The sequence below is a fragment of the Cupressus sempervirens genome, chromosome 9 (genome assembly GCF_028749045.1).
Source record: "Cupressus sempervirens isolate cs-2001-9-10 chromosome 9, ASM2874904v1, whole genome shotgun sequence".
Classification (NCBI taxonomy): domain Eukaryota; kingdom Viridiplantae; phylum Streptophyta; class Pinopsida; order Cupressales; family Cupressaceae; genus Cupressus; species Cupressus sempervirens.
The window spans coordinates 295320597-295338046 of record NC_143126.1 but is presented as its reverse complement, the minus strand read 5'-3'; the positions used below and the strand labels follow the sequence as shown (position 1 = coordinate 295338046).

Here is a 17450-nt window from a genome sequence, read left to right as displayed (position 1 = left end):
TCCTATTTTTCAATGATGATTCCCCAACAAAGACTCCCTACTGAAACTCCTCACACATCCCGTCACTCACTCGGGCCTCAAAAATTTGCACTCACACATGTCCTATCACTTGCACTACAAATTTTGTGTCGATGTATCTTGCACAATGGTATGTTCACATTCTTCCTCCTTCGCTCGGGTGCCTGAAGACAACAATCTGTCACCTCTACAACAAATACAAAGCAACGTCAGATATAAACTTATCAAGGAGTCACAAATATGTTTCCTGACCGAATTTGGGGAATGACTCTTTCAATTATTCTCGTGCCTAGTTTGATAGTTGCCACACAGTCTTAATATGCTCTCGGTGTATATTTCCTTGATCAATGATTCTTATCGTGACTTCTATATGAATTTCGTGGATCTTTGTTCAAGCCCTAACAGCATCCATGTAAAAAGTATTGATGTTGACACAACCATGATAATCCTGATATTCTGACATATGATTTCATGTGGCTTTCTCACTGCTGAGACTTTCAGTATCTTGTAAAACAAAGACATGAAGAGCATAATGTATAGAACCTGACCACTTGTACAAATTTAATATAAACCCCTGTTTCTTCCTGAACTATTCCAGAAGAGAGTAATAATCTTTTAATTTATCTTCTTCCTCAATCACAATAGAGTTTCTTTCTTATTCCAGATCTTTTATGCATTTCTGGAGATTAGGAAGTGCACGATCAGATTAATAACTAATAGAATGACTGTCTTAATAAAACCTCTGGATCACTGTCTTCACAACGTATTGGATTCAAAGGCAGGTTGTAGCTCAAATGTAACGAATTATTCAAAGGATCAACACTACTTTTAACCACCAATTTTGCTGTAAATGCTTCCAGTTTCTTATCAATCATAAAAATGCAAATGCCATGTTTATCAAGTCCTTGCCTTCCAACACATCCTCTCATTAGATATCCAATGGAACTTGTCACTATCATATTCCCAAACATTTGTAAGTACAACTATTTTTGCAAGCATTTTCAAACCTATGCTGAATGTTTCTGGTACATATGTTGAGAAGCCTCTTCTTAGACGAAGCTAATGCCGATCACAAAGTTGGACTAGTATACCAACATTTTCTGGTTAAGTCAAGGTTGATTGATCCATAAACCTCCGTGTTGGTAAACCAAGAAAGATTAGTGGATATTTTATGCATCTCAGCATTTAGAGCAATAATCTTGACCCACAGGTTTTGCAATGATTCATTGGAACAATGAGGTTACCCAAAGCTTTTTTAGTAATCGATTATTTTGTTTTGCTTTGCAGATCTGCTTATGTATAAAGTGTGACACCTCAGACCTGTTTGTCAGCAAATAATATCATCAAGTATCCAATATTATCTCACAAATGAAGGCCCTAATTTGCAAAAATTTAGGCTCCATCAAAGCTGACCTTCTTAAAACCTAGAGAATTCCATCAATTAGTGCATTTAGCGTAGGGGCACCTTCTCAACTTGAAGGCGGACAACTCGTCATTCCAAGACCAAGGGGAAAACACGTTGCAGCCCAATTTTGGGTCCATGGCAGAATTTTCTTAAATGCAAAGTTTCCTTCACTTTATGTCTTTTGTGCTCAAGTGCATTTTAGACTTGCATGCGTACTTCCTTTCTCTATTCAACTTTCCCCCATCTTACTAAAATCACATCAGAGCACATTTCTAGGTCTCACAGATAAGTATTTTTGAAATGTTATTTGATTTGCATTAAAATGTGTCAAGTGCATCTTTGTTATCCTCTGCAGACCCTTTTCCTTTACAGAGCTCCTCCATTAACTATGTTTCGTACTCTACTTGTATTTAAGTTAGCATTGTAGTCATTCATGCATGCAACAAGATTTAGGCCTTTTGGTTGATTCTTTTAATTTGGAAATAATCTTTCACTTATGTTTAAGCTGTGCTAAGGGCACTTTCTTGGGTCTACGGAGGACCACCCTATTTGTAATCCCTCATCCACACAGTTTTCCATTGGGCTTATTTGTCAGTCTCCGTAATTTATTTCTCCAAGAAGTGGCTTTTGGTGCTCTGAGAGTACTTTGAATCCTAAAGGGACTCTTTCCTATCAAGACCTCCTGCGGATTGGATTCTTGGCTTGGATTCTTCTACAAGCACACCTTCAAACATCATGCTTTGGTATGAGATGCATTCCTTAATATCATAGGATCTCCACCATTTCAAACAAACATTTTGGCTCTATGAATCGAGCACTTACTAGGCTGCACATGTGTTGTAGTGGATACAATCAAGATTATTCATTGCTGATGTCCAACGTACAACCTACGCTTTCCAGATGAAGAGTTGTCACAAAAGCTCACCGTGAATGGGTCTAGACGTCCCTTTCTTATTCCCAATTTCTTTATACTTCGTAGTGTGCACTTTGAGGCCTGTGACAAAAGGATAGTGAAGCTCATGTTTCCAAACTGCCCGGTAATCGTACTCAACACGTTTAGGGCAAAACGACGGATCTTTCAATTTCTAGAACAATTCTCACATTGACTTCATCAAGATATCCTTCATATGCTTCTACAATGGGCTTGGATGTTTTCGGAAAATTCTGAAATGCACCCTAGGCATATTTAGAGCTTCAAGGAAGATGTTTTTTTAAAAATAGCAATGGAGGAGAAGACCTTTTCAAGAGAGGAATCTTGTGTCCTACAAATTTCATGACCCTCAATTGACGACATTGTTGGACATGATTTCTCTTCCTCTGTGGACATCCTTCAACTTGGTATTTTCCCCAACATGGTGTAAAATGTATTAAGTGCATATGTGGCTTTGAGTGGAACTTTTCTCCTTCACAATATGCAAGGAACATTACAAATATACACTCTCCTTCCCTAGAAAACATTGTTAGATTATTTCTTTCATTTCCTCCCTCGCAAGATGCAGTTTGATATCTTCCATGGATCTTCTTGCTTGGGACAAGACTCCTCTACACCCATGAATTTAATGCTCATAGCACGTATCTAAAGGTTGGGGGGAGTTTTTATGGGGCAAGCCTCTGCAGATGATTTTCCTCCTTTTCCTTGCATTGGTCACATATTTAGAACCATGCCCAAAGCTTCTAGGTAGTATTGTTGAGGCCTATGACACTTCAGAGGATTTTCTTCTGTATACAATCCATTAAAATCCTTAATTTTGACTACAAATAACACTCAGTAGTGGCCTTTGATGCCATAAATATTTCACGTTGTTGCTACAAAGATCTATGTGCAACTGAATCCTTCGTGTTTTTCCTCATACCCCAAGTGCACATGGAAGCTTTAGAGGAATTGCTCATCAACATTTGTCAAATTCCTTTCAACGGCACTGATCAAACTTAGTGTCAAATTCTCAAAATTTTGCTAATTCCAATCTTGTGGAATATTCTTTTGTAAATGGTGATTCAATATCCCAGATGCACATCTAGCACAGGGGAGAACTTTGAATGCTTGGATGAATTCTCTAACAGATATACCCTATGTTCAAGCAAGCAGACCTCCCGTCATTTAGTCATTTTTACTCATTTTTCTATTGTTGCTTAGGAGTATATGTAAGGGTCCCATTTTCAAATTCAACTTGTGCCTCAGGTTGCTAAGTTACAATTTCTTTGTAGTTTGTTGGAAAATGTCAAATTCTCAACATAATTCCACACCTTCACAAAATTTACATCTCTCACATAGATGAATCTGATACTGTTGCCAATGCTTAGCCCTTCAATGTGTATTCTGGTGAGGAGAAATGGAATTGGATGCTTTGTCAAGAGTGTCTTCTAAAAGTGTTTATCTAGTTGGCTCAAAACCCTAACTTTCAAAGGGCAAAATTTGAAATTCTATGCAACCTTACAACTTAAGACAAGCAATATTTCAAAATAGGAACCTCAAGGGATAGGGAAGAAAACTTAAGATTAGGAAAGACAAAGGAGATTGAAACTAAAGCTACTGAGACAAAGCAACTTAAAAAGGGCCAAATGAACCAAAAAGATAGAGGTCCCATCTTTGATGAGCGATGTCTGATTAGGTCACAACAACTAGCAGGTCCACATTTTCCAGCACTACTGCTACACAACCCTCCGGATCCAATCAAGCTCCTTTTACCAAAAGCTGGGTTGTGATGTGAATATCAGGATTTAACTGTGTGATTTAACTGTGTGATGTGTGATTTAACTGGGTTGTGTGTGAATATCAAGCTGGAGTAGTACTGGGATGGGTGACCTCCCGGGAAGTCCCGGTGCTTCACCCCTGTGAGCATCACCTAGATCCAATGAGTGCTAAGTGTACCATTTATTATCATGAGAGATGGATTCATGTTGAATCACTACTCATGAAACATGGGTCATCGAGTTTGACTCAAAAATCACACAGTTAAATCCTGATATTCACATCACAATTTGACTAGCTGTGGAAATCATCTCCTACTTATCAATTGATGAGCTTAAGGGGCTTTCTAATGAATGGTTCATAAGGTACAACACTTGGTGAAGGTTTTGCAAATGGGGTTGCAAGCTTTGGGTTTAACTGTGGAGGAAACTCCGTAGTTAAGCGTGCTCAGGCTGGAGTAGTACTGGGATGGGTGACCTCCCGGGAAGTCCCGGTGCTTCACCCCTGTGAGCATCACCTAGATCCAATGAGTGCTAAGTGTACCATTTATTATCATGAGAGATGGATTCATGTTGAATCACTACTCATGAAACATGGGTCATCGAGTTTGACTCAAAAATCACACAGTTAAATCCTGATATTCACATCACAATTTGACTAGCTGTGGAAATCATCTCCTACTTATCAATTGATGAGCTTAAGGGGCTTTCTAATGAATGGTTCATAAGGTACAACACTTGGTGAAGGTTTTGCAAATGGGGTTGCAAGCTTTGGGTTTAACTGTGGAGGAAACTCCGTAGTTAAGCGCGCTCAGGCTGGAGTAGTACTGGGATGGGTGACCTCCCGGGAAGTCCCGGTGCTTCACCCCTGTGAGCATCACCTAGATCCAATGAGTGCTAAGTGTACCATTTATTATCATGAGAGATGGATTCATGTTGAATCACTACTCATGAAACATGGGTCATCGAGTTTGACTCAAAAATCACACAGTTAAATCCTGATATTCACATCACAATTTGACTAGCTGTGGAAATCATCTCCTACTTATCAATTGATGAGCTTAAGGGGCTTTCTAATGAATGGTTCATAAGGTACAACACTTGGTGAAGGTTTTGCAAATGGGGTTGCAAGCTTTGGGTTTAACTGTGGAGGAAACTCCGTAGTTAAGCGCGCTCAGGCTGGAGTAGTACTGGGATGGGTGACCTCCCGGGAAGTCCCGGTGCTTCACCCCTGTGAGCATCACCTAGATCCAATGAGTGCTAAGTGTACCATTTATTATCATGAGAGATGGATTCATGTTGAATCACTACTCATGAAACATGGGTCATCGAGTTTGACTCAAAAATCACACAGTTAAATCCTGATATTCACATCACAATTTGACTAGCTGTGGAAATCATCTCCTACTTATCAAAAGCTGGGTTGCTTCTGAAGCTCCATCTCAGACAATAGTGCAGAGAAGAAACATCCAAGACCCAAACAGTTTACACGAAAGGAAAAGGTTAAACTAGTAAATGTCAATGATGAAGAAGAGGAAGTTCTCATAAAACAGAAAAGGAGAGAAAAGAAGTCAGAGCAAACTCCTCCAATGACACCCCCATGTGAGCCTCTTCAACTAGATGCAATTTTTAATGGCATTGTGCATTACTGGCTCCTAAAATAAACAACAGGAATTCATATAAAGGTGCCTCATGTGGATCAAAAAACTATTTAGAATGCAATGGTTTTTATATATGATGAAATACAATGTGACTTTAAGTGACATTATATAACAATTTTGGTAGTCTTGCTGATGCCCTCAAATGAAGAAAGAAAATGCCATAGAAATGGATGAAGAGCTAAGATAGCAAGCTCTTGAGAAGCCAGATCCTCTATGTCACTCGAAAGGAAAGAGAAAATATCTGAAAGACATACTCTGGAAATCTGGACAAAGCATAGAGTGAATATCCTTATGAGCATGGAGAAAGATTATAGGGATAAGATTCACAGGAAACAATAGAGATAACTTATAAAATTCTTAAAAGTGGTGAAAAATATAGAGGATGAGGAGCAATCACAAATGTCTCTTCCAGATGTCTTTGATCAGCAGATCCCTTATGATGTTCAAAACACACAGAGATTACATCTCTTAATATTCCTCCTCCATAAATTACAGTAATCACAATGCACAAAACAATGTTACCCCACCAGTAAATGAAGCACAACAAGAAGAGAATAATGTTCCTCTGGTAAATACAGAGTGACCAGTTGACCATGACAAGCAAGTGGATGGTAGCACCAAGAAGAACCATGTGAAAGGTCAGGAAACTACGAAGATATCAGTTGAGAAGCAAGTGAACAATAACACTAAAGAATGCTCTGAGAAAAGTCTGGGAAACCTCTTCCTCGTTTGTTGATTCAATCAAAGATATCTTGGCACAGAAAATGCAAGCTCAACCGGTGGTTACTCCAAAACTGTTACAACTGCCTACATTTAATGGACATGTTAGTTTATCTAGCATATTTCCCTATCACAAATACAACTGGGAGATATTCATCATTCTTCTGACAAAGAGGACATTCTCCAACAACATGTTGAAAGTTCTGGACTATTGAATGAAGCAATATAGATAATTGCCTGAGACAAATAGAGATCCCATTCTGATTCCCACAAAGCAAATAAAGCTTATATGCAGTCTTTCAAAAACCATTCATCACATCTAGAGATGCAAGCATAGTAGAAGGCTATCAGTCAACCGAAGATCATTCAGAAATGTTTAGAGGTGGTCACTGTATTATACTAGTTCTGTTTGAAATAGCCAATAACCACAAAGGCCATAAAGGATCATACTGACTCTATTGAGTCACAAATTGTTCAAATGGCCAGCTCTTATGATCCGGTGATAGACAAAGATGGTGCTACCAGAGCACAAATAGAGAGCCTTCACTCTCAAGTATCTTTGCTTCAAGATCAAAGCAAACAAATCAAAAGGCAAATTGGTCAACTAAAGGAAGTGGTGAACTTGAGACTTGTATCTTCGACAAGTATTTTGTTTGAAGCAAAGAAAATCAAAATACTAAGGTGCCAAATACAGTGGAAGAGGTTAAAAGACTTGCATTTGCATGTTCAGGTTTAACATCAAGTACATATCTTGTGTTCTCAAAAGAAGCACTGGGAGACTACTCTTACCCAGCTGAATGCAATATGTGGAGAATAAGAAGATATTAAGTAGTACTTTTTGAATTGTCAAAGCACTATGTACATGTTACCAATGTATATCTTAAGGCATTTGAAGAACACTTTTGCTGCATCGGTTTGAGGTGATCAATATTACTTTCTTAAGGGGAGTGAATTTTCAAAGTTTGAACAGATAGGGGGACCTACTGTGTTGCAATAATTACACTTCCACCAGCCTTTTTCCCTTGATGTCAATGGGGAAGAGAAAGTTACTTGTAAATAGTGTTGTAATCAATGACAAAGGAGGAGATTGTTACAGATATGGGAACAATATGTTGTCATTGAAGTCAAGCCACAATACACGTGTATGACAAATGGGGATTGGTACAAATATGGTTATCATTGATGTTAAAGACAGTAAAGAAATCCAAAAGTATAATATGTTCCGTGTTGCACCTTATCTTCTTAAGTTCGTCAATATGCTATGAGTGTCTTGAGTCATGCAACCATATAGTTTGGCTCTTGAATGTTGCAAGGAGTTAGAAGAATTCAAGTATTTATGTCCCAATCTTCATTGTATCATTAACGAAAATGCATGAGTCCTCTGAATAACAAAGGCAAAATGTTTAGCATTATAGAGGACGAATAGATTGCTCTGCATTTGTCCACTTATACAAATATTGTCTTGTGGTTGGAGGGATAAGTCACTCCCATTCTATGATGTGTACGTTGGATATTAGGAGATTGTTAAGTATGGGGGAGATTGTTGATGGTTGTTTAGTTGGAACTGTTGTTGACATGGTGGTTTGATCACAGGTTTTGTCATTCGTGTCAACAGATGTTCTGTAGCAGTAAGACAGACTCAGATTTTGTATGTTGCAGGCTATTGATAAATACAGTACAAACAGTGTACAGCAATCCTGTGTATGCAAGCATGTATTTGTGTTGCAGGATTAGTGTAGACCTTATGTCTACAGTCGCAGCTTTGTAGGTGTTAATTTGAGTGAGTTACAGTTGATTTGGTGAAGACTGGTTGTAAGCCAGTGTCAGGGAACCATGTCAAAGGCAGTTAAATTATTTTGGGTATAACTTGATTGCAAGTTGGACTTAAGGTTTATGAGAATAGAGGATGGTAGAAGACTTCGATTGGCTGCACATCTTTGAATTTGTTGGTCATTTGGTTCATGCTGGATTAATTGCCAGTGTGTGCCATGTGGAATATCATTCTAGTAGTCAATAAGATGGTGTAGCATATTAATCAATTTGGCAAGCATTAATTATGGATCGTCGCATGTATCTTATGTATTGTAATTGTTGTATATTTGCTAAGAAAGGCATATATGCCTTAGCATTATTGAAGTTTGTAGATGCGACAGAGATCTTTATCTCTACTCTTATAAAATGGAAATATGTTTGTTATGACCGTTATGGTCAACTTCAGTTGAAAGAGATATTATGATTAAATTTAAGTTAATATTATGCAGAAAGACATGTGTCATACATCACGCGAAGAGGCATGCATATAGAAATGTGAAATGTTGAATATGTGGAAATATGAAGGTTCTTACTTTTGGGACTCAAAGAGACCTTCGTGTGTAAGATGAAGAGTCTTATGCAATCTACTTATATGATTGCTTGGTATATTGTAAAAATATCAAGTGAAAAGCCTTGTACTATGAACATTTTTTTAATCAATAAAAGAGATATTTTGCTAGTGCGGCTGGGTTTTTCCCTTCAAGTGGAAGGGTTTTCCCAAGATAAATGTTTGTGTATTTTGTGTATTGTTTATGCTCTTTTATTGTTGTTTGTCTACATTTATGGGTCAAAACATTAACATCGTATCAGAGTCAGGTTTAGATAACCGCATATAAGGAAGTTTTTTTTTCACAAGGTTTTTGTAGGGCGTAGGGGTGAGCCAGTTGCAGAAGGCATTTCATAATGCCAAAGTGGTGTTATTGTGCTTGTTTGTAATGATGTTGAAGAGCACCATTGGAGTAGGGAAGTTTGAGAAATAGGCCAAGATCTTGCCGAAATCTATGAAACATCTCATCTATTACTACAGGCTTCTCGATATTGAGATTTTCTACAACATGACGCATCTGGACTCAGAAATGTCAATTTTTTGGGCAAAGTTGCCCCTGATACAGATATTGATGTTGTTGCATCCCGAAGTGGAGTTCATCTGGTGGATAGCCAATGATACTATGTTCACTAACATGGTCTTTGAGCCCCCTTGCAAGAGCTACAAGGATCATGATTTTGTTATCCATGGGCGGGAAGAGCTTGTATATAATCACAAGATCTGGATTGGGCTGTATACTGGCTCATTTTTGCTAAGGATTTTTCCAGTGGTCGTTGTATACTAGCTCATTTGAACTACCTTATTGATTTCCCAAAGTTTGAAGCCAACAATCAGTCGGCCATCGTTTATCTCCTTATTACTTGATCAATTTTTATGATGAAGTCTGGGTAGAGCATGTAGCAGCTTTCACATGAATCTAGGATTGGTCTTGGAGCTTATGCAGGTTGTCTGGAAGTAGAAGAAGCCAATAGCCTCTTATCCATCACTGTGTGAACTTGCAGAGAGTCTTCCATTGATAAAGGCATCATGAAATAACACAACCCACTAATGATTTTATAGGGTTGAAGTCATGGAACATGGGAACTTAACATACAATTGGGCATTGTCACATTACCCTGTTTTTACATATAAATTCAAGAGTGGAGTTCTATCCTTCATTCTCTACCATGGTTTCTTTTTTAACTGCTGAATCTTTGATGAAATGGCATCACCCGTTTCTTATCGTGGAAGTCATGTTGAGTTGTATGGCCTCTTTGTATTCTTATTGGGTGTATTTAAGTTTTTTGTTTTTTTTGTCGGGCCACTGTACAGAGCATGATTGTTGACATAAGACAAGATCTAGAATGTCAAAAGGAGCATGAGAGTTATTGAAAATTCCTATCATTTTTTATGAGAATCCTAAGTCCCAAGACTAGATTCCCTGACAGAGTGTTTGTTGGAAGCCTCTTGTCGCTACCTCTGCTAGAGAATGATTACTGCGACCTAGGGATTATATGCTGGGGCAACCACACTTCTGAAAATTTTTGCACTGTCTAACACCCATCTTCTAAATCTATGTGTCCCATGTGCTGGATATATTCGCAGTGTATCCTTCCAACCAATGCTATAATTGTTTGGTGAGATATCTAGGTCCTGGACTTTTGACACCCAAAATGTTTCTGTGGTCAGAAGATGGCCTATAAGGCAGATGTTGTCATGTCCCCTTTTCAAATAATTAAAAATAATAATCTTTGCTAAAGCAGGCAGGCTCAAAAAGGTGAAGTTTCGGCAAAAGGGGCTAATCTTTGGAAACCAATGGACTAATAAATGAAAATCATTATTAAAATATGTTTTATTAACCCCTCTTGGACGTGAGTTAGGGTTATGCCCTCTTTTAAGGGATTTGGAGGCATTTTGGGCTTATTCCAGAACTTGATTTTCGCTTATTGCTTTATTGTTCTTCAGAGGCAGCCAAACCCGTGGAGAAGGAGACCCAAGGACGGGAGTTTGCAGGTTTCCAGGAAGGCTAAGGACGGGAGTTTGAAGCCATTCCATGTGCAAGCTCATGCAGAGTTTGCCCTTGTGCTGAACAGTGCAAATTTGTGGGTTTTCGGGTGTGTTTTTTGTAAGAGTTTGGTGTTTCTGGTTGAGTATTTCATATCAGTTTGGGTTGTTGCTATATTTCAGACTTTTAGATGTTAAAATAGAGCTGAATATATGTATTGGGTCGTGGTTAAACTTCTGTGATACATTATTAGTGTTTTGTGGTGTTTCTGGGCTATTTTGTGTTATTTTCGAGAGCCCGATGAGCATTGTTTTTGCCCTCCATTTGGGAGCTGTTGTGTAAATGTTATACAAATTTGGAAATGTCATTTTGTAGGCTGTTATGCTGCTGAAATTTCTGTAAAAATGTCCACTTTCAGATCTATTAATAATATGTGAAGCTGTGAAGTTTTTGGCACTATTTCGGGCATACCCGATTTGGGGTTTATTAAGAAATTGGTGGATCTTTGAAATATTGGTTGTTTGATTTTAAAAATCTGATTAGAGGCTTGAAATATCATATAAAATCAGAGGAAGGGACATAACAGATGTCAACTATGATTATTTGTTTAAAGTGGTCCTGATTGGAGATTCTGAGGTGGGGAAATTCAATCTTTTGTCCAAATTTTCTAGAAATGAATTGTGCCTGGATGTCCCCTGAGTCGCTACTAGAATGAGCCCATGCAGTATTCTTGTGCGTGAAGCTCATTGAAATATTGTGAAGCTCATTGAAAATAATGGATGATCTTAGGAAGACAAGGAAAAGGTTGAGGAGGATCATGCAGCAAAGAAAGTTCAGGAAGAAGTTGCTTTGCACACACAAAGGTCGGCTCTGCAGTAGGTAAGTTGTCTTAATATTGAGTTTTCATCTAACTGTTTTGAGTCTGTGTGACATTCTTATCTTACCATGTGAGTAGAGATTATATTTTTTTAATTTTACAGAAGAGATTTGGCTGATGATATACTGTTGAGAATTGTGTGTGATTAGTAGATATCACTTGTGGGTGCTAATATTTTGGGTCTCTAGACTCTGATGAGCTTATGTCATGTCCTTCATTAGATATTAATTATTCTTTGGTTGCAGAATATAGTATCATCTAAAGTTGTTAATTCTGAGACTATTGTTGAGGGAAAGTTGTCAATGTTAATTGATTCTGCTGGGTTATATTTCTGTGAATACAGTCATTGCTAATCAGAGGTGAATTGAACTTTGTGACAATGGTAAGTAACTAAGAAACCCTTTGCTTGGATATTAGGTGTTGGTTTGCATTGTTAAAAGTGATAACTATGTATCTGTGTGTGCTGAGATTCTTCTTGAAGAAGATTAGTCTGCATAGAGATAAATATTCCATGTATCAACCATGAATTTTTATTGGCAATAATGTTTTTTCAGTATTTACTTCTATGATAGATTGATTTTATTAATCTCCCCTGGATAAAGAATACAACAAAGCCATAAGATAAGGATTATATACTTAGAGGGATGTTGAGCTTCAGAAGGAGGTTTCATGGTGACTTTGATTAAGAGGGAGTCATTATAATATCCCTACCATTCTTATTTATGATGTCAATGTTTTGTTGTTATGGTTGATTATTGTCTAAAGACTCTAAACTGTGAAAGAGAAGTAGCCAAGGTCTAGATTTGTGCAAGTGTTTGGAAATGGTCGGAGGTGCTAGCACACACAGAAGTTACAAACTCTGTTTTGAAGAACAATGTGTTTCTAATCATACCTTGGTGTTACAGAGATTAACCACAGCATTAGTGGCCTGTGGTGTTCCTTCAGGAGCACAAGACAGAATCTCTTTTGTTTGTATACTTGTGTAAATGTTGAGATTATATTTGTGTGAATGTTGAGATTAGATTACAAAGAGATCAGTATTTATAATAGTGATTGCTTTTAGCATTGATAATTATGACTTTTTTAATATCGCGTATGGTTGCAAGGAGCAACAAATAAGCATTGATGAATGTTGCTTTGATGATACATATTCATAGGGAGACCATCCAGCTTCAAAGGGAGATTACGTGGCAGAGGGAGATGTCCAAACCTTTGCAAGTTTATGCAATAGTCAGCGATCTTATTGTAGTGATTAAAGTTGTCCCTGTTGAGAGAGAGTTTATGTTATTAAAGTTGTCATTATAGAGAGGGAGTCTCTATTAAGAGAAAAAATCACAATAATTAAAAGTTGTCCCTGCTGAGAGGGAGTCTCTGTTGAATAAAAATCCCAGTTATCAATGCATTCTTCTACGGGAGAAGTCTAAGGTGCAAGCCCTCGTTCTACCCTCTCTGAGTAGGTATAGTGGACCACCCTCTGCGAGTAGGCATGGTGGAAATCCATTCTTCTCTGGGAGAAGTCTGGGTTGCAGGCCCCCTCATTCCACCCTCTGCGAGTAGGTATGGTGGAAATGTATCCTTTTCTAGGAGAAGTTTTGAGATAAAAGCCCTTGTTCTAACCTCTACAAGTAGATATGATGGAACACCCTCCGCGAGTATGCCTGGTGAAAGTCATACATGTGATTCCATGACTCTAATTTTAGGTGCTTATAACTAATTATGGCGAATTATGTTATAGGATGAGACTATATCATTGACATCTTTGGTTGCAGCTATGTGTGCCTGCCTCATTAGAGATCTCTCCATTGCAAAGAGGTAATGTTGAAGTTTGTAGCTGCATAGAGATCTTAATCTCTGCTCTTATGTACTGGAAACATGTTTGTTATGACCTTTCTCAGGCTTCGGGCCTTTTTGTTTCTGGCCTTTTGAGGCAGCTTTTTTTCTGTCTTTTCAGTTTTAAGTTGTTTTCTGCTGTAAAACTTTGAGTTTCAGGATCCTTGTAAAACCTGTTTTCCTAATCAAAAACATATTTGTTATGACCATTATGGTCACCTTCAGCAGAAAGAGATATTTGTGATTAAATTTAAGTTAATATTATGCAGAAAGGCATGTGTCATACGTCATGCAATGAGGCATGCATATATAAATGTGAAATGTTGAATATGTGGAAATATGAGACCTTGGTGTGTACGATGAAGAGTCTTATGCAATCTATTTATGTGAATGCTTGGTATATTGTAAAAATATCAAGTGAAAAGCCTTGTACTACAAACATTTCTTGATCAATAAAAGAGATATTTTGCTGGTGTGGCTGGGTTTTTCCCTTCAAATGGAAGTGTTTTCCCAGGATAAATGTTTGTGTCTTTTGTGTATTGTTTATGCTCTTTTATTGCTGTTTATCTATATTTCTGGACCAAAACACTAACAAGCATGTGTTTATTCATTTATTTGTGCATCGGGGAAGTCCTAACAGGCTGACCTAATTGCTTGGTTGTATAAAACTTGTATAAAGGAAAGCAATTTCATCATTTGTTATGTATGGAATGTGTGGAATGATTTGCATTTGCATTTGTGTGAGCCTTCATGCTAGATATCATAGAAGAGTTGAAGAATTGTCACATACTTTGAGAAGAGATATGAGTGGAATCTATTATCATGCCTCGTATACTTCAATTGAACTGTAAAGGCAATTGAGTTGTTGATCAGTCAATTCAATAAAGGTGGCTTTAATGTTTACTCTACCAGACGGTGAGTCCCTTGAAGGTGGCTTTAACCTTCTCTATTCAGGCAGTGTGCTCAGGCAGTGAGCCTTCTGTTCTCATCAACTCCTACCAGGATTGGGAACCTTTTAACAGGGTTCAATCCTTTAACAGGGACTTGTTCTTTAACAGGGACAGATGTACTAAGTGCTTTGTATCGGCGGCTCCTAACAGGGCCATATCCTCTAAAAGCGATATTTATATATTAGTACATGATATTGTGGGTACCATCTGCACCGGGGTTTTTCCCTTAACTAGGGTTTTCCTCGAGAACAAAAATCATTATGTTATGGTGTTGGCTTTCCTGTTATTCTGCATTGTTATATTGTTGATTGGTGATCAGTTTAAGAAGTTTGAATTTCATAGTTATTGCTCACAACTAATTTCCCCCCACCCACCCCCCAGTTGTGAGGTGTGGACTTTGGTTACTAAACAATGTATGTTCCAAGTTTCAAAGCTTCAAGGCTACTACAGAACCATCCAGTGTTGACAACAAAAGAACGAGTTAAGTCTCTGTGAATGGGAGCCAAAGAAAGGATAATATGTCTTTGCATTCCTCCACATCACATCATTTTCCTTTACAGTTGTGGATCTACACTCGTTTAGATATCAGTTCTGTGTAATCTAATTCATTGTTAGTGATCCTACCGGTAACTGTTTGCTTTCTGGAGTCCAGGAACTGGATGGACTGACCGGTAACAGTGTTCTTATGGGTGTGCCATGATGTAATAACTAGGTATTATAAAAGAGATTTACATGGACACCTGGCAAGGGTAACAATGTACACATCTTGATCTGCATGACGAAATTTGCCTCTTTCCAGTACCAAAAGGTGATAGAAATTGTTAGTTTCGGTGATTTGTTGTTATTAGACCAACAAAGCATGTTCTCTTCATTTTGCGACAAACCTGAGTGCTTGCACCAGCTTTGGAGGATTCGTACAATACATCTTTAGATCAACATAAGCTTGGGTGGAGTCGCAACATGTCGTTTGTTTCAGTATGTGTATTTGTGGCTGACTGGTAAAGCATCACATGCGTTTACTTATATATTATCTTGGAGCTAAACTAGTTGATGCATTAAAAGGTTGCAAAGAATATAAATATAAGTGTAAAAAGAAGACTGAAGCATCGGCATGTAGTAGATACTGCTTTTGTAAAAATCAATTGAGAATCTTTGTAAGACATTTTATCTTAAGGGAACTGCAGCTTCCTTTGGGTTGTAGCCCTTACAATGTAATGTACTCTTGTTTCATTTGTGAGGCTGGACTGGATTTGGACAATAGCTCCAAGCAGGTTGCTCACCATGGTTTTTCTCTTGCTGGAAGTTCAACGTAAATCTGGTGTCCTTCCATGTACTAATATTTATGTGTTTCTTTTATTCTATTGTAGATCTGATTTGAAGTTCAAATATTAGTTATTATTGGTAATGGGATTACAAAGCATTAAAAATCAAAATCCATCTAGCCTTTCGCATAAAATATTTAAGATTTGGACAAGTAAATATCCTATTAAGTTTGCACTTTCTTTAAAAGAATTAGAACAAAATAAAATTACTGTTTGAGATAAAGTGTGCAGTGTAGAAATTCAATTTTAAGAATTTTCAAACAACTTGTTTTGTTCTGGTTTCATTCATAGAAACCATAAGACGTTTGTATGCCACAAAAGCACTACGCTGTTCAATGCCAGACCAAAAGTTTAAAATATTTATTAGCGTACACAAACATTTAGCAAGACAATGTATTATACTAACAAAAAGTCAAACCAATAATATTCTGTAATTCATCATTAAGTGCTCTTAAGAAGTTAAAATTTTATTAAAGTCTGCTAAGCCTGTAGTTCGCTATAAGGAGATTATTTAATATTGAGCCGGTGAGGTGTAAAGCTTAACGCTCAACCCATATTTATTAGGATGCCAACTCCAAAGCTCCATCCTACGAAAACTACGCCAGAAGACAAAGGTAACTTCTATATGCCAGGCGATTCCCCTTATCTGCAAGAGAAACCGCCCTAAACCTAAAAAACGTAAAATTCCAACAGTCGCGCATTTTTTCAACTGGACAAAAGGATTGCCCTACCGAATGGGATCAGCTTGTACCGATCTCTGAGTGATAAGGGTATCAAAGGGAATTCATCTGCAATAACATATAACCACCCGATACTTTTGGACACTGTTAAATTGATAATGTTTCAATTTGTACAAAGCGAAATTTATGACACAAATTCGGATAGTACTAATTCTATTTGCATTATGTTATCCATGCCTGTTCTGTTTAGTTTCGATAATGTTTCAATTTGTACAAAGCGAAATTTATGACACAAATTCGGATAGTACTAATTCTATTTGCATTATGTTATCCATCCCTGTTCTGTTTAGTTTCGAATTATAGCTTTCTGCCATAAAATAATGCCATATATAAATGAACGAGTAAAAATTAAGATTTGTTGATTTGAAGAACCTCTGCTAGTTGGCGATTCAAATTGGTCTTCCAGCTAGATTCTGCTACCGCGCCTTTCATTGTCAGACTCCTCCACCCTCCAACAGAAAATTTATCCTACATGACCGTCTGAAAAGGCTAAGTATGCTTTGCGTTTAGTTTGTTTTTAGCTTGAAAAAAAAATTCCAATGGATTTTCATCTTCTAAGGTGAAATTTTCATAATTAAAAAAATCTTTTGGAAAAAATTTACTAAAATGTAAATGCGTCACATGTTCTTGAAAACTATGGAGTGTTCATACAAATGTCCCTTTGTCTTATGTTTCTATCTATTTCAACTAGATTGTCATTCATACAATAAGAGGACATGGTGGCCAATCATAATGTTGTTAAACTTTTGTCATTCATACAACAAGAGGACATGGTGGTCAATCATTATGTTTTTAAAAAAAAGTTAATTGTAATAATGAAATTAATATTAATGATATAGTTAAATAATGTCAAAGTCTAAAATTGATTGACTAGAGGAAGGAGATAAGAACTTTAT

At 37.4% G+C, this 17450-nt stretch overlaps 1 protein-coding gene across 2 annotated transcripts in view; it reads right to left on the bottom strand.

Annotated features, from left to right (window-relative positions):
* LOC149538568 (uncharacterized) overlaps window positions 1-17200 on the bottom strand; it is a 105064-nt gene extending 87864 nt beyond the window's left edge. The window contains exon 1 of one of the 2 annotated variants that reach the window (XM_089799874.1): window positions 16927-17200. In XM_089799874.1, coding sequence (XP_089656000.1) covers window positions 16927-16986 — 60 coding nt within the window. In that variant the 5' untranslated portion in view covers window positions 16987-17200. The remainder of the gene's footprint in view (window positions 1-16926) is intronic. The other variant, XM_089799875.1, reaches the window with a different exon arrangement.
* Window positions 17201-17450: the final 250 nt, after the last annotated feature.